General features: G+C 55.6%; 6 protein-coding genes across 6 annotated transcripts; 3 read left to right on the top strand and 3 right to left on the bottom strand.

Annotated features, from left to right (window-relative positions):
• Positions 1-472: 472 nt before the first annotated feature.
• Positions 473-3,295, top strand: CH63R_07387 (POPLD domain-containing protein; the record flags this gene model as incomplete). Its single annotated transcript, XM_018302362.1, has 1 exon — positions 473-3,295. The coding sequence occupies one exon, from the start codon at positions 473-475 to the stop codon at positions 3,293-3,295; it is 2,823 nt and encodes a 940-aa protein (XP_018157140.1).
• A 2,253-nt stretch (positions 3,296-5,548) lies between these two features.
• CH63R_07386 (ELL-associated factor) lies at positions 5,549-6,754 on the bottom strand (the record flags this gene model as incomplete). Its single annotated transcript, XM_018302361.1, has 2 exons — positions 5,549-6,550; positions 6,605-6,754. The coding sequence occupies 2 exons, from the start codon at positions 6,752-6,754 to the stop codon at positions 5,549-5,551; spliced, it is 1,152 nt and encodes a 383-aa protein (XP_018157139.1).
• Positions 6,755-8,940: 2,186 nt separating this feature from the next.
• CH63R_07385 (2-methylcitrate dehydratase) lies at positions 8,941-10,809 on the top strand (the record flags this gene model as incomplete). The annotated part of the gene is made up of 3 exons (XM_018302360.1): positions 8,941-9,225; positions 9,366-10,143; positions 10,196-10,809. The coding sequence occupies 3 exons, from the start codon at positions 8,941-8,943 to the stop codon at positions 10,807-10,809; spliced, it is 1,677 nt and encodes a 558-aa protein (XP_018157138.1).
• Positions 10,810-11,797: 988 nt separating this feature from the next.
• On the top strand, positions 11,798-12,773 carry CH63R_07384 (SH3 domain-containing protein; the record flags this gene model as incomplete). Its single annotated transcript, XM_018302359.1, has 2 exons — positions 11,798-11,851; positions 12,015-12,773. The coding sequence occupies 2 exons, from the start codon at positions 11,798-11,800 to the stop codon at positions 12,771-12,773; spliced, it is 813 nt and encodes a 270-aa protein (XP_018157137.1).
• Positions 12,774-15,596: 2,823 nt separating this feature from the next.
• CH63R_07383 (Major facilitator superfamily transporter) lies at positions 15,597-17,709 on the bottom strand (the record flags this gene model as incomplete). The annotated part of the gene is made up of 6 exons (XM_018302358.1): positions 15,597-15,921; positions 15,995-16,592; positions 16,651-16,781; positions 16,846-17,356; positions 17,423-17,479; positions 17,559-17,709. 6 exons carry the CDS (start codon positions 17,707-17,709, stop codon positions 15,597-15,599), a joined length of 1,773 nt encoding a protein of 590 aa, XP_018157136.1.
• A 2,006-nt stretch (positions 17,710-19,715) lies between these two features.
• On the bottom strand, positions 19,716-21,845 carry CH63R_07382 (IBR domain-containing protein; the record flags this gene model as incomplete). Its single annotated transcript, XM_018302357.1, has 2 exons — positions 19,716-21,192; positions 21,247-21,845. The coding sequence occupies 2 exons, from the start codon at positions 21,843-21,845 to the stop codon at positions 19,716-19,718; spliced, it is 2,076 nt and encodes a 691-aa protein (XP_018157135.1).
• Positions 21,846-22,359: the final 514 nt, after the last annotated feature.

The following is a 22,359-nucleotide window of genomic DNA, read 5'->3' as shown; positions in this document are numbered from 1 at the left end:
TTATTAAAAAGTAGATTCTTAACTAATAAAGACCTAGTTTTTAGTATTAGATAACGATAAGAGTTAGATTTTAAGAAATAATATTGTAGAAATTATTGTCTCTTCCTAACCCTAGGTTCTTAGTAATCCTCTTATCTAGAGGCCTAGATAAGAGGTAAGCTTAGTAATATAGGCTAGAAAGAGATAATAATTTTAATACTATTATTTCTTAAAATCTAACTCTTATCGTTATCTAATGCTAAAAACTAGGTCTTTATTAGTTAAGAATCTACTTTTTAATAAATAGTTAGAAAAGGGGCTTTTTCTAGCGATAAGGAGTGGCCGGCTCGCTATGTTGGCCGACTCGCTATGCGTGTACGTTAAGATAACGCTTTTTTTCGTCCTTGGCTTCGATTTCAAGAGTCAGTCACCACGCGACGACGCCAGCCAAATACACACCTTCCTCGCCATTGCACTCGCACCATGACCCGCGATGTCGGCAGCAGGTCCTAATCAGAAATCCTTGAAGTCCGCCTTCGCCAACAAACGAAAACAGGGCCCCTCAGGCGACAATGGCTCACGACTCGGCAATGGCCGCGACGTAGGGAACGGTGGCGGAGGAGGAGGAGGCTGGGCGCAGAAGCGCGTCAAGATCCGCAACGACAGAGAGATAGCTACGCAGGCCTCCGATGCCGCCCTCAAAGATGGCGAGCTCGACCTCCAGGCGTTTCTGAACGCGCGCGAGTTCGAGATCCGCGCCCTCGAGGAGAGCATGCGTCACACCAAGTCCGAGGCCACGAGCCGCGCCTTCCAGCAGGTGCCCCGCGGCATGCGCAGGCGAACCGCGAGCCACAACGCAAAGAGGGTGCCCAAACGGCTGCGCCGGCGGGCGCTCAAGGAGATGGCCGAGGACAACACCCCCATCGTGGTCTCGAAGCGCCGGAAGCCCAAGACGACGAGGGCGCGCATCCGGGCCGAGACGGCCAAGAGGTTGGGCATTCTCGCCGAGAAGAAGCGGAGGAACCAACTGAAGGCCGCCAAGGCGAATGCGAAGGGCGGCGGCGAGCAGCAGGAGGTTCCTGAAAAGAGCAAAATCACCATCTCGACCCGCCCCCCGAGGCCAAAGATTCGGCGGAACCAGCTCAACGACCCTCCACAGCGCAAGTCCAAGTTCAGGAAGCGCCAGATCAACAAGACGTGGCTGCCCACGCACCTGTGGCACGCCAAGAGGGCGCGCATGACCGAGCCGAATAGCCCTCTGTGGAGGTTCGCCATACCCCTGACGCCCAACGAGAAGACGTACCGGGCGACGCATCGATCGCAGGGGGAGAAGGGTGTCGTTGTCTGGGATACGAGCTATGTTAGCACGATCGGACTCTATGGCGAGGCCAAGGGCGTGGAGCAAGTCCTGCGCAGGCTCGGCGTCACACAGGATAGCTGCTGGAATGATAAGGGGGCGAAGTGGAGGGCAGGCACGCGACACTGGACCGGGTTCTTGAGCAGAGAAGTCAAGGGCACAAGGCGTGATGTCTGTCCGGCGACGATTGTCTGGAACCCGAAAGCGGCTACGGAGCAGGTTGAGTCCGACGGGGGAGTGCAGACAGACAAGATCCAAAGACAAGTCTATGTCAGAGTGCACCCCTCAGCATTTCTCGAAGTCTTCAACGAGCTTCTCCGGCTGGTGAAGATGCAAAACCCTAGGTTATATATCGAAGATCTACGGTTCGAGATCGGCAGCATCGAGCTCACCGGCCCTGCATCAACAGAGACCCTCCTGGGAATACTCCACCCTTACCACACAAAAGAAGGATCCAAGGAGCAGCATGCGGAGATCTTCGGGGGTCTGGCTGGTGTCACGAACCCGGCATCACTTCCCATGAACGCCACACTGGGATTCTCTGTCATGGACCCGCGACTTCGATACCCCCCGAGAAAAGTCAACCAGCCTAACCCAGACGATGAAGCAGAGCAAATCAAGTCGATCGAGCTGCTGGCGAGCTGGCCAGCCGACGTTGACCTAAAGCCATCCGGCCTCTTCCATAGAGACGTGCGGGCCTCGGTTACCCGACTGCCATCGCAAAAGTCGGTAGACAAACGGAAAGGAGCGAGAACCCCAGGGACGCTCCTCGACGTATCCGAGGCGGACCCGCCCATTCCCGTCATTTTACTTGCATCACGCTCAAACGGCCCCCAGGCCCAGGGAAACTGGACGGTCCTCGCACCCTGGCGGTGCATCCAACCGCTATGGCACAGCCTCGTCCACTTCCCCCTGAGCTCGGGCGGCAACCCGCGCTTCTCGGGCCTCAACGAGATGAGGCAGGTCGCGTTCGAACGCAACCTACCGTGTTTCCCGTTCGACTTCCTCGGCACAGACGCCGGTGCCGAGTGGGAGCTGGAGCAGCGGGCCAAGAGAAAGCAGGAGTGGGAGCGCCGGCCTAAGAGCAAGCGGGTCGCGTGGGAGTCGCTGGATCTGGGCGCCGGTCGCAAGGGTGAGGTCGGCAGCGGGTGGGCCTGCGACATAGAGATTCTGTTCCGGCAGAAGACGACTGAAAGCCAGGATGTACGATCGCCGGATGAAATGGACATGGACGCGCCCTCCTCCCCTGAACAGGAGGCCACTTCGGGCCCTGCGCCGAATACTGGAGACTTCCTCAAGACGCTCCATCAACTCCGAAAAGACGCTTTCCGCGCGCACACGTCCTCGCCAGCATCTAACCCGTTACCGCCCCGGTCCGTAATCAATGTCAGAATAGCAGTCCTCAACCGCGGCGTCGCCACATCCTGCGCGAGGATATATCGCCTGCCGTCACGACCCGCCCCAGTTCATCCGGCCTCCTCGGCCGAAGTCCCCGCAACGGTCCCACCGCCGCCAACATCAGTCCGCAGACTGCCTGCCGACCTCCGCAACCAGTGGCTCGCGACGCTACCCGACCAGGCTCAATCGCCCAAAAATAGCGGCAGGCCGAAGCAGCAGGGGCAGACGCGCCTGCCTGCGAACGCGGACATGCGAACCCGCAAGCAGATGCTGGCCAAGACGCTCATCACGGCGCCCGCGGCGGAGTACCCGCCCCCGAAGCCGAACCAGACGGATATGAACGGCCACCCGTTGGTGCCGGATGAGGCAGACCTGATCGGGTTCGTCACAACGGGGGCGTATTCGCTCAGCGAAGGGAGAGCGACGGCCGTGGGGTGTCTCTCTGGGGAGAAGGCCGCGGAGGCGCTGAGAGACGGCGGGAAGGGGAGGGAGGGGACGCTGTGTGTCGTGCGCAACGCCGGGGAGAGCATCGGGTGGATTGCGCGGTGGGAAGTCGTTTGAAAGCCTTCCGTTGCCGTCATACCGGCACACCCATATTTGCAGATGTCTGCGATGTGAAGGGACCGAGGTTGTTGGTGGGTGGCGTACTGGGAATTCGCATGCGGAGACGCTCGATCTACCACCCTACTTCTCAAGCTGCAGCGGCGATCAATCTCTGCCGCTGCAGCTTAGGGAGGCAGGTAAGGCTTGCATTATCCTGCTGGCTCCACAAACCTGGGATCACCATCAGCCATGACGGGGAGGCAAGTGAAGTCGTCGGAAGTGCGCCGGCTAAGGGGACTGCAAGCACCAAGGCGGCATTGGTGCCCGAGGGGGCATTGGAGAGACATATACCCAAATAGAAGGCCAAAAGAAACCTATGTTCCCACCTTTCTTGTTGTCCGTCTCCACTCCGTCTAACAATGCCATGAGATGTCCAACGTGATTAGACTGTCTTCCATTCACATCTAGACAGTTACGGTACCCCAATGTCAACAAACTCATCCCGACGCCAACCTTGATCACGCGCGACTGCCTCTGCGGCGCCATCTATCATCGCGTCGACATCCCGCCATCCCGCAACTTCATAGTAGCCCGTAAGCTCACGTTGGGGAGGGCGTTGGCCGGTGCGCCAACGAGGTTGCAGACGTCACGGGTGGGATGCTGCGCGGTAGGAAAATGGAGAGGGAACACGCGATTCCGCGTCCTCCTGTATCAAGACTGAAGTGTGAGGGCGTCCCGATGGTCCTTTTTTCTTTTCTCTTTTTTATTGCAAAATTTCTTTTTTTTCTTCTTCTTCCCTTTTCTAAATCAACAACGCATGGATGCACTTGAGATCTTGCTGTATGCCAGCCACCATCCGCTTTCCAAACACTTTCACAACATAGGCACTTCATTGGCAGTTCTCGAGTTGCTCGTCCGCTGTTATATCATTGTGGATCTGCATAAAATGGAACTCGGAGCGGTTCTTTTGTCTCCTCGAACCAAGGCTGGAAGGGGCATGCCAGTGTGGGCCACTTCGTGAAGACAAGAGCGTTCTTCAGGCCTCTGAAGCTGCGCCAACTTTCACCGTCAAGGGTGTGTTGGTCCTTGTCTCTTCTGGCCATGGAACATATCACGGCAATCGTTACGGGGAGGGGGGACACTCCACTTGCCTCTGGTGAACGGCTTGAAGGCTCTGTCGACGAGCCCAGATACAGTCTGCGGCTTCTTCTGCTGGGTCTAATGGTAATGTAACGGAGAAGAGGATATTCTTGATCGACGAGCCCAAGACTCGGGATCTTATATGTGGTAGCTTCCAACGTTCCCCACCATATTGGATGGCCTTCTGGCATCGTGTGTATTGGAGATGTGGGTGGTGTGGCTGAGCTGATTTCCGATTTGCACACAATTCTACGTTGGGCGGATCGTCCTTATTACTAACCCCGAATACATGCATCGTTCGGGCACCAACAAAGCTTCCAAACCTGTCTGATGAAGGGTTGCTCATTTGGAGATCGTACGAAGGCTGTGCAAGTTGACGAAAAACAAGCCTTTTCAGATCCGTCACCAGCTTGCTTCTTACGTACCTATCTAGTCTTGCGCTTCTTGCGAAGGGGGATGGCTATTGCCATCATTCAACAGGCTTTGCCAGCCTGCGGCAGTTTGCAGTTTGGATCCTTTCGGAGCCCCATTCATCAAGGAGGCCCGGTCTCAGGTTGTTAGCATCAGCTCTCTGAGAGGTTCTTGATTCTAAATCGGGTTGCCAAGGCGTACTACTTGTTGACTTCGTTGACTGTCCTAATGATGTCGCGTGGGCGACTTGAATTGTATGGACGCATATTGCTGGGACACATCTGGGCAACCCTCACTGATTTTTAGCAAACGGGCCGGGAGGCAAGTGCCAGTGTTGCTGAGTTTGCTCTTTTCTTCCATCTCTTTCTTCTTTCCTGTGTGAAGAGTATGGCCTGTTGATGTTGTACTGTATGATAAATTGCATCGGAGCTATACGATGCCGAGCCTGGCATACACCGCTATGCGTATCGGGGTGAGGGCTCATGAGAAGTAAGCCGCCCTGGAATATGTGGAACCTAGGTAACAAAACATTTAACCAAACTCGTTTTTGGTCCCGGTGGTAACGCCGTCATTATGTCCCCATGGAGGAATATGTCACTTCAAGGAGATCCTGCCGAGCCTTCGACCCCAAAGTTATGACACGCATACACAAACACACACACACACTATCTCTCTCTCTCTCTCTCTCTCTATGGTATCAAGCGCAGAGGCAACGCGTCCTTAGTCTTCCTCGCTCACCTCACTCTCCTCGGCATCGCCGCTATTCGCAGCCTCCAACTCCTTCTCGAGCTCCGCCTCAAGGTCGTCTTCCAAGGCATCCTCGAAATCGGGCTCGGAATCGACCTCCATCTGCTCCGCTTCGCCGTCATGATCTTGGTACTGGTCGTGCTGCTGCTGCTGTTGTTGTTGAGCCTGTCCGTTCATCGGGCTCGGCAGGTTGAAGTTTGCGAAGTCGCGCTCCTCCAGGTCTGACTCGCCGTCGGCGTCGTCGGCCTCGGAGTCGCGCAGGAAATCGGAGAAGCTGCGGACCTGGATGTTGGGCGCGAACGCGGGCGAGAAGTCGGGCTTTTTGTTTTTGTTCTCGTCGGGATACTCTATCGTCAGGCCGAAATCGTCGTCGTCGTCGTCTTCCTCGTCGTCGGAACCAGCGGCCTTTCGTGTGCTTTCCTTCTTCTTCGTCGGGGCCGGCGTCGTGGATTTCTGGGGCGCAGGCGGCGCGTCGTTGGTCGGGAGGGCGAGGTGAATGGGTTCGCTCTTCTTCGTTGCCGTGGGCTTGCGCGGCTTGGCGGCGGCCTTGTTACTGCTGGCCGATGGCCTCTTGGGCCCTGACGCCTTTGCGGCGGGCTTTGCAGCGGGCTTGTCTTTTTCGGTGGGGTTATGGGCTTCGGAGGTGACGGTTATGGAGGTGTCGAGCTGCTCAAACTGCTGGCGCAGGGACTCGGGGTTGTCGCTGGACGGGGTGCGGGTGACGTTCATGTGGAAGGTCGAGTCGACCTTGTCGAGAATGAAGGCCTTGCGGGCGGGGTCGAAATAGAGAACGTACTGGTTGTCGTCCATGGTGCGGGTGCCCGCGTAGCCGTACATGCCATTGTTGCCGTCGGGGAATGAGAGATCGAAGTCGGACTTGCTGCCGGGGGTTTCGGGTTTTAACCTCGCCGTCGCGGGCTCTGAGGAGAGTTCTGGCTTGTGGTTGTCTATGATGTTGCGCGGAAGGTCAGTATACTGTGCCACGGCGGTCCATGAGCAATGCGATCGGGAGGAATGCCTACATCGTACGGCTGTGAAAACCTCCTTTTGGGTGCGCCCGAGAAGCGTGTCGCTTAAGATGACGGGATATTTCCCCGTCTTGGTCGGGTCGATGAGGCCATTCGCGGCCCCTGTCTTGGGAGCGGCCTTCTCCCTGTGATTTGGGCGAAGAGCCGACATGGTGGCGGCTGTCACAACCGCGAGAGAGAGTACGGATGAGGGCGATGTGAGGGAAAACTGATGGGACAGGCGAGTGGAGGGAGGGAGACTGGAGGCCGGCCGATGATCGTTGATCGTTGATGGGAAGTGGGGAGAGATGGCCACGCAGGGTGTTGCAGGGTGATGAATTAGTGTAGGTACTGTACCAGTGTACTGTCGTGGTACAGCGTTGGATGGCGGATTGGACTGAGGACCGGCCACCTTGAGGCTTCTCGCTTGAGGCGCTCCCGCTGCGGTTCCGCTAAAAGTCGCCTGCAACTATAAATTGGTCGCTGTGTCAGGCGGAGCGGCCGAGACCGCAGGTGGGTTACACTGCTTGGATGAACATCGACCAGGGTCCAGCCAGCCGGTCGGTCGGAGGAGGTCAGATGATTGGGAAGGGGATATGATTAGAAGTGCGGGCTTCGACTTTGAAGAACTGACAATTTCACCGTTGTTGGAGTTGGGCAATTGATAATGGATATTGAAGTGGGAACCCAACCGAGCGATGCCTAGTTGAGGGGAGAGGAAGAAAAGAAGAAGAAAGACGTTGTTTTCCACGCAGATTGTCGTCAATTAATTCATTTGTTTCCATTCACTGCACATTCATCTCATGCTTAATAAAATCCGCAGCCATGTTCTGTGACTGTGAGAACTATGGGACAGGCTGACTGACGCTTGGCGTTTTACTCAGCAGGGACGAATCACGATGAATGTGAGGCACCTCTCTCGCATAACAAGTATAAATAAAAAGGCAATAGTCCTCATACATAAACTTGATGTTACTTACTACTGATTGACCTATCTAAATTAACTTGCTGCACGACATAATGAAACCGAACAACCATCTACCTCTACTGACTGAAGTTTCTAAGAAAGAAGTGGGCACACTTGAATAGTAGCTTTCACGGCTGGCATCCTTACCTCCAAGCAGAAGCCTGCGACATCATCGTGTTGTCCTCCAAGTTTGTTCACAATTACAATACAACAGCCTAAGCCCGAGCACCTCCATCAATCAACCGAAAATATTAACTCAAGGGGCAGCCTTTCTTTCCTAATTCCAATGGTTCTCGGTTAATCATCATCAACTTCTTCCCCAAAGCATTGCAATGCCATCGAGCATTTCTCACTTGTCGCCGGTGTTGTGCCGAGATACCTTTTGTCTCGTGTGAGTTGAAGTATAAGAGGGAAGACATCCAGCCACAAGTCCATCTCGTTCATTCACTGGAGCAACATTGAAATGGAGTTTGGTTGGGCCTTTTCTGGACCCCCCTTGCCCCAGATTCTGCGATAAGAGAATATGACTCCTTATCTGATGACCGCTGCTAGCCGAGGGACCGCACGGGTTTAGCTCTGCGGAACGGACTGGCGCTGTGCGGCGGTAGGTGCATTGGTGGTTCTGGACCTTATTCCCCAAGGGTGCTGGGGACATTTTTTTTCAATCATTGCGCGAACCTCCACTCAAGCAAATCCGCCTATGCATCTTCCGTACGCTCTTAAGTTCAATTTGACGGTTAGCAACGGCGAGGAGATTCACAATGGAGAGCGCTCGCTGGGCAGGGGGTCGTTGGTAGTACATGGCTCTCCACATTCCTCCCTTACTTCCCCCAACCTCGCCCATAATCATGTCAAAGCTCCCCCCGCCGGCTGCCCCAGACCAGACGACGTGCCAAGGACTCCAGGGAGGAGCAAAAGCCCGCAATGAAGCAGCTGCTTCTCCTCCTCGTCCCCTCTCAGTGCCCGCCTCCCCCCGCCAGTTGTCATCATGGCCCGCCAGGGGTAAGCGCAGACAACCTCGGATCAAACAGCCACACAAGCTTCGGCAGCTCGCGGCAAACCCAGTCTCCCTCCTCCTCCCTCCCCTTTCCGCCTGAGCGAGACAAGCTCCGACTTTGCTACGGGTTTAAAAAACAAATAAAAAAACAACGAAGGAAAAAATACAAGACCTTTTTTGTGTACTTCTCTCCATCTTCCCCAATTCCTTCCCCTTCTCCTGATTCGAGTGGCCTGAAGACCGAGAGACTGAGATTGAAAGAGACCGAGTGAGAGAAAGTCACCATTGATACCCTTCGGGCCATCTCTCCCTCTCCCTCTTGTTGTCATCTGCTCTTCGTCTCCTCTTCCCCATCTCTCACCCCAATTAATTGACTTGCATACTCCTCGCGGTCATGTCTGCGGCCATCAACCGAGGTCTCAGGACAGCCTCCCGTTCGCTGCGTCTCCAGTCGCGAAGCGTCCGGCTGGCCGCTCCTCTCCGCGCCGGCGTCGCCTCCACTAACTTTGCCGCTTCTTCCACGTCTCGCTCCGCACTTCAAAACTCCCACAACTTTTCCACCGCATCTGCGAGACAGAGTGCAGCACCAGCCATGGCGTCCGAGGCGAGAGAATACGATCCCGAGATCAAGGACATTGCAAACTACGTCCAGAACTACAAGGTCGACTCCGACCTTGCTGTAAGTTATCCTTTCCCCTTCCTCTTTACCCCCTTCCCCTTCTTCCCTTCGCCTTACTCCCAAACCGACCCGCCCAATTCCTTACCCCGCGTTACAGCCAGAGAGATCGCCGCTGCTAACCGCCACTCTCGTGAGAACAGTTCGACACTGCACGATGGGTTTTCCTCGACACTCTGGGCTGCGGTCTTGAGGGTCTTCGCTTCAAGGAGTGCAGCAAGCTGCTGGGTCCTATTGTCCCCGGCACCGTCGTTCCCAATGGCCCCAAGGTCCCTGGTACCGACTTCCAGCTGGACCCCGTCAACGCCGCCTTCAACATCGGCGCCATGATCCGCTGGCTCGACTACAACGACTGCTGGCTCGCGGCCGAATGGGGCCATCCTTCCGACAACCTGGGTGCCATACTCGCTGTCGCCGACTGGGTCACTCGTACCAACAAGGCCGGCGGTAACATCGCCGGCGGCAAGCAGTTTACCGTCCGTGATGTTCTCGAGGCCATGATTAAGGCTCACGAGATCCAGGGCTGCCTGGCTCTCTTGAACTCGTACAACAGGGTCGGCCTGGATCATGTCGTCCTAGTCAAGGTTGCCAGCACTGCCGTCGTTTCCAAGATGCTCGGCCTCAGCGAGAAGCAGATCGCCGATGCCGTCACCCAGGCTTGGGTCGACGGCCAGAGCTTGAGAACCTACCGCCACTCGCCCAACACTATGTCTCGCAAGTCGTGGGCTGCCGGTGACGCCTGCCAGCGCGCTGTCAACCTGGCTCTCAAGGTCATGAAAGGCGAGCAGGGCATCCCCACCGTCCTCTCCGCTCCTGTCTGGGGCTTCTACGACGTCCTGTTCAAGGGCAACAAGTTCGAGTTCCAGCGCCCTTACGGCAGCTACGTCATGGAGAACGTCCTCTTCAAGGTCTCCTACCCTGGTAAGTAGAGCCCGTGGCCATATGTGGAATCCCAGTAGCTGACGGACGATAGCCGAGTTCCACTCCCAGACTGCCGTCGAGGCCTCCTCCAAGATCCATCAGAAGCTCAAGGAGCTGGGCAAGTCGGCGGCTGATATCAAGGGTGTCACCTGCCGCACCCACGAGGCCTGCATCCGCATCATCGACAAGCAGTTCAAGCCCATGGATAACTTTGCCGACCGTGACCACTGCATCCAGTACATGGCCGCGACCATGCTTGTCTTCGGCCGCCTCGAGGCGACCGACTACGTCGACGGCAGCGAGGCCGCAACCTCGCCTCTCGTCGAGTCCCTGCGCCAGAAGATCAAGTGCGTCGAGGACCCGCAGTACACCAAGGACTACCACGACCCCGCCCTGCGAACCATCTCCAACGCGTTGACGGTCGAGCTGAACGACGGCACTGTCCTCGAGGAGGTCGTCGTGGAGGCGCCCCTCGGACACCGCCTTAGAAGAGAGGAGGCCAAGCCCGAGATTCTGAAGAAGTACAAGAGACATTTGGAGCCTCACTTCGACGCCGACAGGGTCAAGCATCTTGTCGATCTCGGCCTGAACCCCAAGCAGCTCGAGGCCACTCCTGTTGATGAGTATGTCGATCTGTATGTTGCTAAGGACAGCAAGTTTGTTTAGGCGCATGAGGAACGAAACGAAAAAGATTGAATACAATAGATGTTGTGTTTCAATCAGCTTTAGATATGGAAATCTGACAAATAGTGTTTTTGTTTATGCTCCAACAATATATCATGTCGGTGTGTTGGGGGTTTTCTTTACGGTCATTGTGCCATGTCGTATGCGATACGGTCCCTTCGTGCACGCTTGACCTTTATGGGCCCCGACTAACGGCCTGAGTCATCGGCGGAAAAAACACCCTTTTAACCACAAGCTTACTAGCAGTTAGTCCCTTCGTGCACCTGGACGGTCGCGCCGAAAAGGATGAGCAACAAGAGGGTTGGCAGTACGAGCATTGTCGGTCACATCGGCACGCCAATGGCTTGTCGCTGACGAGGCCTTGCATAGTAGCTCCCACCCGACTCGGACAAGTGCAACTGGGGGACTGCGGCAGCACCGCCTCCCGGGAGTTACTCAGGGGATGATTGGCTTCCTCGTAAGCCTGATGATCGCCAAGCCCCGTTCCCTGAACTGGAGCCCTGAGCGGGTTCGTCCAGTGGGGTTTCGGCGGGTGTTCTCCTGGACGGGTAGGCCGGAGGGGCGGCGAACGGCTAGCTCGGTCCGCTGAGCGCTGTTTGGAGTTTCACGGGCCAGACACTCACTCACCCTTTCTGTTTTTCAGACTGTCATCGGCCAGAGAAGATGAAGCGCGGGTTACCTAAGCCGCACCGCCACTCACCTGGGCCCTCCCTCCACTTTACTCCGTCTCGGCCTCCTGTTCGGGCACTAACTGCACTCCGTTTCGTCTTTGATTGTTCTGAAAACAACATCACCTCTTCCCCCATTTCCAAAGTCAATAGATACCCTCTTCGCCTGACGACGGACAGAGACGGCCAAACTTGCTTCCCTAATATTGACGACCGCCGTCATCATCCGAAGACCCGAACGAGCGTTTCCCGAGTCCCGGCCTAGACCTTAGTGGGGCAAACTCTCAGCATACAAAGGCAACATGGACAGACAAACCATCATCGAGACCAACCGGTCGCTGCGCACCATCAAGAATGTATGTTCTTTGTCACCGGCTCGTCGATGCCATTAGGTATAGGACGAAGGATGGCAGATCAACTCCGATCAAGCTCAACTAAACGCCTTCGCCCAACACCCAACTGCCGGGCCTCGCGGGGCCGCGAAGCCGCAGAAACACATGTCTAACGTTAGTCCACCAGGAACTCGAGAACCTCCTCGAGAAGGGGGTCATTTCCGAGGATGCCTATGACAACATTCACGCCACCCTCCCCGCCGAGACCCCCCTTCACGGCGCCGCATCTCGCGCCGCTCCCAACGCCGCAACCCCCGTCCAGAACAACCCCACGTCGCCTCCCCCGACCAACGCAATGGCGGCCCTGAACGTCAACCCGTCACCGTCCCCGGCGCCGCCGTCCTACAACCAGACCGGCCCCCCATCGCTGCCGGCCCGCACCAACGAGAAGCCCGTCCTCGCCCACGCCCGCGCCCTGTACCGCTACGCTGGTGCCGACGCCCGCGACGTGGCCCTCGAGCGCGACGACCGCATCGCTATCCACGAGTACATGAACGCTGACTGGTGGATGGGCCGCAACCTCCGCACCGGCCAGGAGGGCATTTTCCCCAAGACGTACGTCCTGGTCGAGCAGGACTCGGCCAAGGGGGCCTTCGCCCCGCCTCCCGCCCAACCTCAGTACGCGCCCCAGCCGCAGGCCCAGTGGGCTCCTCAGCCGCAGTACGGCACGCCCCAGCCGCAGTACGCCCAGCCGCAGGGCCCGCCCCCTCAGCAGAACCCCTACAACGCCGACGCGCCGCCCCAGGCCGTCGCCGACCAGAGCACCGGCGGCAAGGACGGCAAGGGTGCTGAGATGGGCAAGAAGTTTGGCAAGAAGCTCGGAAACGCTGCCATCTTCGGTGCCGGTGCCACCATCGGTTCCAACATTGTCAACAGTATCTTTTAAATGTTTCACGTGGAGACGATGGCGGCGGCTGCGGCGGCGAGGAGGCGCTGTTGAAAATTGTTGCTACGCGACGTTCATGGCTCATTTGCCTTGCGTTGAACCGCCTTTTCCCTTACGCACAGGAGAATTTGTCGGTCGGAAGAGTACTGGAGAAGGCTATCGGAGAATGTAGACTTGCTCTTGTCTTGTTTGTTTGCTTTCTGCCTTTCCTTGAGATCTTGGTTTTTCTAGAAGGGGTGTTTCATTGCCTTGGCAAGTCGGAGCTGAGCCACGACCGGCTCGGTTTTTCGCTATCGCTGGATTGTTTTTTGGTTTTTAGTTTTTTTTGCACCGACGAGGTTGCTTGCGCAGGAAGAGGGTTCATTGCACACATGGGCACGCTCATTCTCTTTCTCTCTCTTTTTTTTCCATACCGGAAGTGTTTCCATTTAATGGTCATGGGTAAGGCGTCTAATGAACACTTGCTATTTCGCACCGCCTCAGTCATTGGTCAAAGGTGACGTGACGTCGGTCTCAGCGGCCGAGACCTGGTCCCCAGGCTCGATTCTCCCTCAGAACTTGCCGGCTTGTCCATCGTACTTGGACGATGAACACCTAGTCCAATACGTGGTCAACGTAAGCCGCTGTCGAGGGTTTTGAACTGATTGGTTCGACACGGGGGAGCTATCTATAGATATCACGAAGCAGACGGGGAGGGCAAAATGCCTGGATGCGTCACAGCCCAGCTCCTCGTCGAGGTCGAAACAGCGATGCGGAGCCAATCAACATGGACACCTCAGGTCCGAGTCTCGAGCTGGCCCGGGTGCCACGGGCACCCGCGTCTTGATCACGTTTGAATGTAAGTGACAGGGATATATATGTTCAAACTCACCACCGGGTGGGGGCTGAGAAAGATAACTTCCCAACCAAGAATGACTCTCGATGGTCAGAAAGTGCTCAGGGGCCATGCAGATCGTGGAGTACTGGCACTGCTGCTGAGATGGGCTGGAGCAGATAGAGCTCTTCGATACCCGATGTAGTTGTTCTGCTCGTGCCTCACACCAGGTTATATGGGCAGCATACGGGAGAGGGCGGAGGGAAAAGAGTACGTCGGCCCAGCGCCGCCCGCCTCAATCACAAAAGCAAGTCAAATACCCCAGAGACTCCTCAATTCTAACACACTACTTGCCACATAAATATACACACATAGACACACAATTAATGTGTGTGTATGCCAGGTTCTTTCCGTGGCCCCGACTCTTCGAAGCGGTTGCCGAAAACGAGCAGGGGGCACAAGATATACTCACTACGATCACGAAGTGGTCAAGGTGACGGCAACTTTCGAAGTCGGGGGGAAAGCGTATCGAAGGAGATTGGAAGCGCTGCTCTCTCTCTCTCTTTCTTTCTCTCCCCATCATCCCCAGCTCTTTTAGCTCTGTTCTGTTGTCTTGGCAAGCCTTGGGGAACTACATAGCCTCGAACGCTGACTTGATTTCACTTGCCTCATTGAAGCGGCTCATACACCGATGTTTGAGAGAGCGAAAGGGAGGTCAGCCGCCCCCGCCCCCCATCCTTTACGCCCCAGATGAGTCCCCCGTGCCCGGCACCCGGGAAAGATGCCACCACCTGGGGGGGGATACCCTCTCGGCTTCGATACCCATGCCGGGTTAAACCCTTCCCGGGGGTAATGATTCGTGTGTGTGTGTGTGTGTGTGTGTGTGTGTGTGGGTGTGGGTGTGTGTGTTGGGGTTTATTCCGAGGAACCTTCCCACTTCAGGCCATCATGCTTTGTACCGAGGTCGCGGTACAAACACGTGCCCCGATGCGGATGCCCAGCTCTACGACTCATCCGCGGAGTTTGGCATGCGGCATCGGTGATCCGCTGGGGGAGTTCTTCTATACGGGCCGTCGGCGTTAGCCGCGGTGTTTTTGGCCCGTGTATGGCTGACGTTGAGCATCACTATCTCTCTGCCCATTTGTCTGGTCTGTCAGTTGCCATAGCAGGTGGTTTCAGCCAGTATTTTTGCTCTCCCATGACAGTAAATCATCTTTATGGTGCGGCCGGCCTTTCTTGTCTTGCTTGGATCCATTTTTAACCACAATGGATAAAGCGATTTGGGCAATTGTGATGATATCGTGAGAACGGTGTGTTGTGGTGGAGTGAATTTTGGTACACGCAAACACTGCCGCTCTTGATGCAAAGAGATATAGATATCAGGGCGTTTGAAAAACTAAATGAAGGTTGATATTGATTTCAGGCCCCCTAAATCTTCATTCAGTCCCCACAAGACGAGAGACATGCCTGCAATATCTTAGAGAACATGTAACCCGTCTCACGACGGCTGCAAGAAGCTATAAACAATTCTAACCAGCCCGAATCCGCCAACACAAACGCGCTCATGCCGAGGCGCCTTCGACGACGTCTTCCCTGGCGAGAGATGTCGAATATGAAAAGAGAAAGGAGGGCAAAATGTGCAAAATGGAAAACCCGAGTCAAGCAGCAATCCTCCAGTCAACCGGGTCTGCTGTCCTTTCCCAGTTATCTTGCAGAGAAGACGAGCGTAGATCGGGTTCCGGACGGTTCTCTGGTGAGAAAGTTGTACATAAGCTCTGACGCTCACGCTCTCGAGCAACATAATCGCATCGGCCAGTCCCGCAAAATTGACTCTCTCTAGCACTCGATGCCGAGGTAGCCATCACTCTTCTCAGCATTGAACATTCTGTCGCTTCTTCCCGATCCGACGTGTGTTTGTGTGCCGTGTACACACTAAGCTTCCCGGTTCACCGCGTAGTCATCACCCCCCCCCCCCCCCCCCCCCCCCTGGAGGGTTACAAACATGGCCCTTACATAGGCCGAGCGACACCGATGGGAGTTCCCATCTTCTCGTCCTGCCACTGACCCGATTGCTCGGTGCTCTTCCAGTACTGGTCGTCTTCTTCCAAAACCTTGGCGGGCTTGACGGTGGGCTCAAGACGGCCGCCGGTCCAGGCGCGCATCGGTTTGCCGTACTTATACATGACGGGCAAGAGCATGGAAACCCCGGCCAGGGCGGCGCTGTAGATGCCAAAATTTTTGAAGAAGCCGAGCTGCTCGATCCACGTGGTGATGTTGAAGGACATGATGAAACCGATGATGAGACGGGACGAGGAGACGTTGACAAGCACAGGACTGATAGCAACATTAGCAATGAAATCTTGGCGTGGAATAGTAAATGTCCCCTAGGTATGTGTGGAATACGTACCCGGCATATCGTGGATAACTCTCAACCAAGTAGACGGCAAAGATGGTGTTGGCCGTCAACAAGCCGAAACCGATGAAGAAAATGGACACCAACACAACAATAGACGGGAGCTCTCGGATGTGCTCTCCGGCGTAGCCGAACAGAATTGGCCCAACGACGGAAGCCAGAAGCGGGAATACCAGACTAATGAGATGGGCCTCGGGCTCGCGTCGACCACCGTTGCGCTTGGCAATCCAATTGGAGATCTTGTCAGCGATATAACCGCCAAAGAGCCAGACAAATGGACTGGCGATGACGATGGGAATGACAGCGAAACCGAGCGTTTCGAACTTCCAGCCAGCAGCGATGAGAAGCGAAGAAGCGACCTGGCCCGCGGCACCCTGCATGGAGACCAGGATCGAGTTGATGATGATGACCCAGATGATGTTGGGGAATAAGGTTGTCTTGAGCATGTCGATGGTGGATTGTTTCGCCTCCTTCCATTCGTAGCCATAGTTGAAGAGGCCGAACTCATCCCAGTTGGAGCGAGGGCGGAAGGCCACCTCATCGATGCGAGGGCGGGTTTCACCAGGGCGGAGAGGGTAGACCTCCTTACCGGCTATTCGTATCGTCAGTAAATGTCATGACCACATGTTGGGTTTTTTGGACAAAAGTACCAAGCTCGTCGTCGCTGCGAATCCAACGGGTCTCGGGTACGAGAAAGATGAGGCCAAACCAAGCGAGAACGCCAACACCGGAGGTGATCCAATAGATGAAGCGCCAAGACAGACGAGAAACAATGATGGGACTGTTTTAGAGGATTAGCTTGATGTTAGTCTTGGGGTTCGGAGGATGAGTTTCGGACAACGCACCTCATGATACCCAAGCTCACGACGAGGAGACCCTGAGATGCACCAACGGAAGAGATGGCCTTGTTGCGCTGGTGAATGAACATCATATCCTGGATAATCAAGGGAATCAAGGCCTCGACAGCACCCGCACCAAACCCTTGGAAGCAGCGGGCAGCCAGATGGCTTCCGAGGCCCTGGGAGAAACCAGCCCAGAGACCACCGGTCCATGCAAGCAAACCAGAAAGCAGAAGCACGGGTCGACGGCCGATACCGATCGAGAGCGGCACGAGGATGTAGGAACTGAGGCCGTTGACAAGCAGCGGCACGGAAGCTAGCAGTGCGACCTGGTAAAGAGGCGGACCCCCCAGACCAGCAAGAATCTTGACGGGGTCCAAGGTGACTTCGCCGGGCTTGTTCAATGCCGAAATATCGATCTGGCTGAGAATGTGAGGGTCAATGCCGGAGTACTCCAGTACGAAAACAGGCACCAACGCGCCCACAATGAACTCGGCGGCGAGAGCCAGAGAACCAACTTTCAGCACAGTCAGCATCTATCAGTTATCAAGCAAGCATGCATCTCCTTCCTTCTTCGACTTACAGAAACAAAGTGCTGCGATGGCGACCCATTTTCTCCATGTTGGCAAGTTCAACGGATCTGTCCACCGACACAAGTCAGCATCGTCGTGTCGTTCATAACATAACCCCCTAATGCCCGGATAGCGCTGCAGACTAACCCTTGGGATCCGGCGTGGGCATTGGCACAAATCGAATAACGTTTCCATCGAACAACTGCGACGACCCTACCACCAGGGCTTCTGGGGTTTCGACCCTCGGCACGTTGGCGAGGTTGTCTGTAGACTCGGTCCAGCCGCTCTTTGACGCCATCTTGAAAACCCTGCTTGAGGAACTCGTTTAGATATCGAGAGTTGTCGTCGTCGCCGTAGATTGAGTCGTCGTCCCCAAGGTGAGAGTGACGGTTTTTATCGTGATGTATTTCGGCCAGTTCCAATCTCTGAGATGTGTTTGTGATCACGGAGGCGCTTTCGTATTCCTCCCCGCGGAATGCAATCGTCTATCCAGGAAAGGAAATAAGGCTTTCGATGGAAAGGGTAGTGGCGAGGGTTTGGGGTTATAATGCTGCATGTCGCCGTGCGTGACAGGTTGGCACTCGAGGGGAGCGAGCGCTCTGTCATGGGCCGGCCGCGGTTAGACGAGCAGTCTAATCTGAGACGAAAGCCGATGTGTGCAACTGCGCAACTGTTTGAGCGCACGGAGCACTCATGTGAAGGCAAGGAGGGATAGACTCAGAGCATTGCCGAATTGGTTAACTCATGCGGATGTTGGGAGGGTGATATGGTTTGGGTGGGATGAGCCGCTTCGGATCGACCTGATCCTGGCCTCACCTCTGTGTTCGAGAGCATGTACGGGCAACACCCTGGTCCTTAGTTGTCAAGTCTCGATCGAACAACTCTGAGTGTTAGTGCGAAAGGGTTGTACAAACAAATAGGTATGGGGTTCGAGTCGATCAGTCCCGCGCTGAGCCAAACAAGCAAACAAGCAAACGTCTTAGTCAAGGTCGTCATGGTTAGTAGGGTATATTTCAGGATTGCGAAAGGAACAGAATCAAGAGGCAGAGTTCTTGCCGGCTCGTCCAATCAGATAGCTTCGTGACACCACTCGACACACGACTTTCGGGGAGCATGGCAGTCAAAAGTGGTGAAGAAGTTACCGTACGTCGGGGACGCGATCTTGAAGGCGTCACTGGAAGAGGTCGGACCTTGCGAGAGTGTCAAGATGGGATGGTCGCAGAGTGACGGCACCGCCAACACCACTTGGCCAGTCCAGTACCGCCACGATCCCACTCTTGTAAAACTCTCGGGTACGGCAAAAGGTTTGAGTTGCTGCGATGGAGGGGTGCGTTGGCCTCGAATTGGTTCGAGCTGAAACATCATCGACATAGCCTATGCAAGGTCAGCCCTTGTCTCTCCGCCTTGAGCCTCAAAGCCTCCACCTAGGCAGAGCGGCAATTGACTGGAGATCAACGGGAGAGCAGCGCTCGGAGATTTCCTCTAAGAGTGCAGACTTGCATCTGGAAGTTAATCTTAATGAACCGGCGGCCGCCTTACTCATTTGCGATCCATCCCACTCTTCCTTTCCCCCGTAGTCCGTGGCAGAGAAAGGGGATGATCTCCTGTCGAGGCGTCGGCCGGCGCTCTCTCTCATGGCATACGCATCCGATTTAGTTGAGGGTCGTCATGCCTTCTGATGTGACGCCAAGCCTCCTTTCCATCCATCAGTTTTCCAAACGTGCTTCGGCATGGGAATGCATTTACAGCCTTCAAGGGGGGGGGGGGGGGACGTGGACCGCCATGTTCCACCACTTCTCGGCCCGCTTTCACAAATTGCCGTTCATGGGACGAGCCTCGGTTCACAATCTTGCAGACGGCGCCGCCCTCGTGCTGTTTCTTCCCTTGATCAGGGTTAACATGATTCGATCTTTGGTGGCAAGGATATGTCAGAATAAATCGTCCATTCGTATCTGGTCTCCGTCGCGTCCGCTACTAGCCGGCACTACATGATCCGCTCGCGTTTTGTCATGAAATGCTGCCATCTGTCCGTTCTCCGTTCGTAATCGTGAAAACGAGCCCGGGACAGTTCAAAGGCTCTTCGGCTTGACGGTTTGAGCAAACCTCTGTACCAAAAAATGCTGCTAGTGCAGGTGTAAAATCCCAATGAGTGGTATCCATGCCCGGTATGTTCCTCCAAACTCCTTATAAATACCGTCATCCTAGGTATCTGTGCGCGAAACGCGTAAAGCCAAAGGCAATATGGTTGCAAGTGATGCCGTGAGACTTGGAGGCAAGCGTCGACCTGGGTCGGCGGCAGCCAAATTAGTCCTCGCTTGCAGGAGAGTTGGGCAGTGATGCCAGGATCTCGTCCTGCGTCTCGTTGTCATCGGGCCACGCTGGCAGTGCGGGAGACGCGTATTTATCTCCGGTTTGGTTCTCGAGCTCCTTCCGTAGGATTTCGATCGCCATCAGCCAACGTCGTTGCAGCCTCTGTTTGCGGTCATTGATAATCTTGACCAGGGTATCTTCTTCCTGTGCAAAATCCGTTGCCAGGTTCTCTATGTCCTGTTCCTTCCTGTCGGTCAGTCTCTCAAGCTCGTGCTCCTGCCGTTCCAAAAGTTCTTCCATGCGTTTGGTCTGCCGGTCTCGCAAGACGTTGATTTTCGCCTGGTGCAAACGCTCCATGCCGTCTCGCACGTTGTACTGTTGCCCCAGCAGGCGAAGGTCCCTCTCCGTCACGACCCTGGGTGGCAGGTCGGAATTCGACGTGCGACCGAGCCCGTCACAGTAGGCCTCCATGTGCTTCAGTCGAATCTTGACGCTCTTCTCGCTTTGGTCAAGGGTTGACCTCAGATCCATCTCGGCTTCGATCTGACGCTCCTCCAGGTGGGCGGCTGTCTTCGCGTGGCGTTCCTTCATCTTATCGATTTGGTCCGAATATCTATCGGCAAGTGCCTGCTTTCTCTCGGCTTGCCGTGTCCACATGACCCATTTCATCTTCCTCGTATACGTGCGGAATCGGTCCAGCTCTTCGCACATTTCGCCCTGCAACCTGGCAAACTGCGGGCTGGCTCGGGTACGACCTTCGGCCTCGGTCTTTTCGGCGGCTTCGGCAGCGGCGGCAGCTTCTTGAGCAGCCTTTTCTGCCTCAATTTCGGCGTTCCTAGCCTCTTCTTCCACCCTCCTTCTTTCCAATTCTTCGTCGCCGTTGCAGAAGTTGGGACAGCCCACGGATGGGTCCCAGATGGCTCCGCAGATGTAGCAAAATTGGGCCTTGCATCTGCAGGTCATGTGTGTGCAGCCTTGGCTCAACTCAACCAATGTCCGGCATTTGTAGCACCTTCGCCAGCCCGATTTCTCGCCCATCTTTAGCACGGCTTCCAATTCCCAATCGGACGGACAATCCTTGCCAACGGGATGGGCATTGCGTTTGCACATCACGCAGACTCGTGCCCGGCATTTGCGACACACCACGTCGAAAGGGTGCTTGGGGTCGATTCGGTTGCGAGGGGGGATAAATTCACCGCAGGCTGTGTTTGGGCAAAAGATCCTAGCTTCCCAAGGCGTGCTGAATTGCAAAACTGCCTTTAAAAAAACGTGCTGCTCCTCCCGATCGAGGACCTTCTGAATAATGGAGCCCGGGATCGGCTGCGTGCAGCATCGCGGCGGCATCTTGGATTCGTCAGTCGTCGACTGCTGAATCACTATGCCGAGACATTCGGCGCAGTACGTGTGGCCACAAGGCAGGCTATGCAGGACGCTCGTCCTGTTGAAATCGTCACGGCAGCATATGCAAGAACTACAGGTTCGGTTAGCGTCCAGAAGACCAACGTATACAGGCCGTCATGCTCACATGGTCGACTCCAGTATCCCGGACTTCCTCCTGCGTCGTATCTTCCGGATGCCCTCTTTAACGCTGAAATAGCTCCTCCGGGATGTCACACTGAACAAGCTGTGCGTCGACGTGTCGTGGACGAGGGAGGGGGATGCCTTTTGAATTTTGGGCTGGTGTATGTTGGGATCTATCTGCGACAAATATCTGTCGTATTGCGAGAAACCAAGACTCTTAGAACGTTTCCTGGCGAGAGAATGCGGAGGTGCATCGGCGGCGATGGGTATTGCGTGCAGAGACGGATGAGAGGTGAGGGTGGTACTGGCGGAATCGCGCGAGGCGGTCGAGAAGGAACGGACATGCTGTGTCGCGATGGTGGAAGTCTGGGATTCGGCGCTCGAGGTGTTGCGCTTCTCGGGTGACAATCTCGACATGGAGATACCCAGTGCATTTGCTCTTGCGACCAACTCCTCCTCGATAGCGGCTTCTGACCTTTGCGACGACGGAGTGCACAGGACCTGGGCGAGGTATTCTGCCTCGTCATCTTCGGGTGATGGCAGTGCACTCGTTGAAGGGGCCATTTCAGGCGTCGAGCTCGTCTGGCCGGCGAGCGAAGCCATGGCGGGCAGAGAGGTCGGAAGAGAGAGAGGGAGAGGGAGAGAAAGAGAGAGAGAGAGGGATTGAACAGAAAAAAGAATGATCAAGTCAGGGCAGCGCGAGCAGAGGCATCGTGGTTCGGCCCAGTACGTTGGAAAGCTCACCAAGCCTCGCCGGCCAGTCAAGCAGGTGAAGGTCGTACGATTAGTTGTCGATTAATGCGCAGAGGGGTTGAAACGGAGGTCGCAGGTACTGGCTTGACATCGAACGGATCGAGTGAAGCCGGAGAAAGGATGAACCCACGAGGTAGGGCGGCCGCAAGGTTTGTCGAGCAGTTGAAGTGGACAGCGGTAATGATAGGACGGGGGGGAGGTCCAAGGTTTCTGAACGGTGGTTCGAGGGCAAGGAGGAGGGCCCGACGGAAAGTAGTCGTAGGCGTAGTTAGGAAGTACTCCGGGGGGGTCTGCAATTACTTAGGTTAGGCAGTCTGTAGCGCGCAGCAGTAGTCGCTGTGTTTCCTTTCCTTTCCTTTCCTTT

The sequence above is a fragment of the Colletotrichum higginsianum genome, chromosome 5, assembly GCF_001672515.1.
Source record: "Colletotrichum higginsianum IMI 349063 chromosome 5, whole genome shotgun sequence".
Classification (NCBI taxonomy): Eukaryota; Fungi; Ascomycota; class Sordariomycetes; order Glomerellales; family Glomerellaceae; genus Colletotrichum; species Colletotrichum higginsianum.
This window is presented reverse-complemented; position numbering and strand designations above follow the sequence as displayed.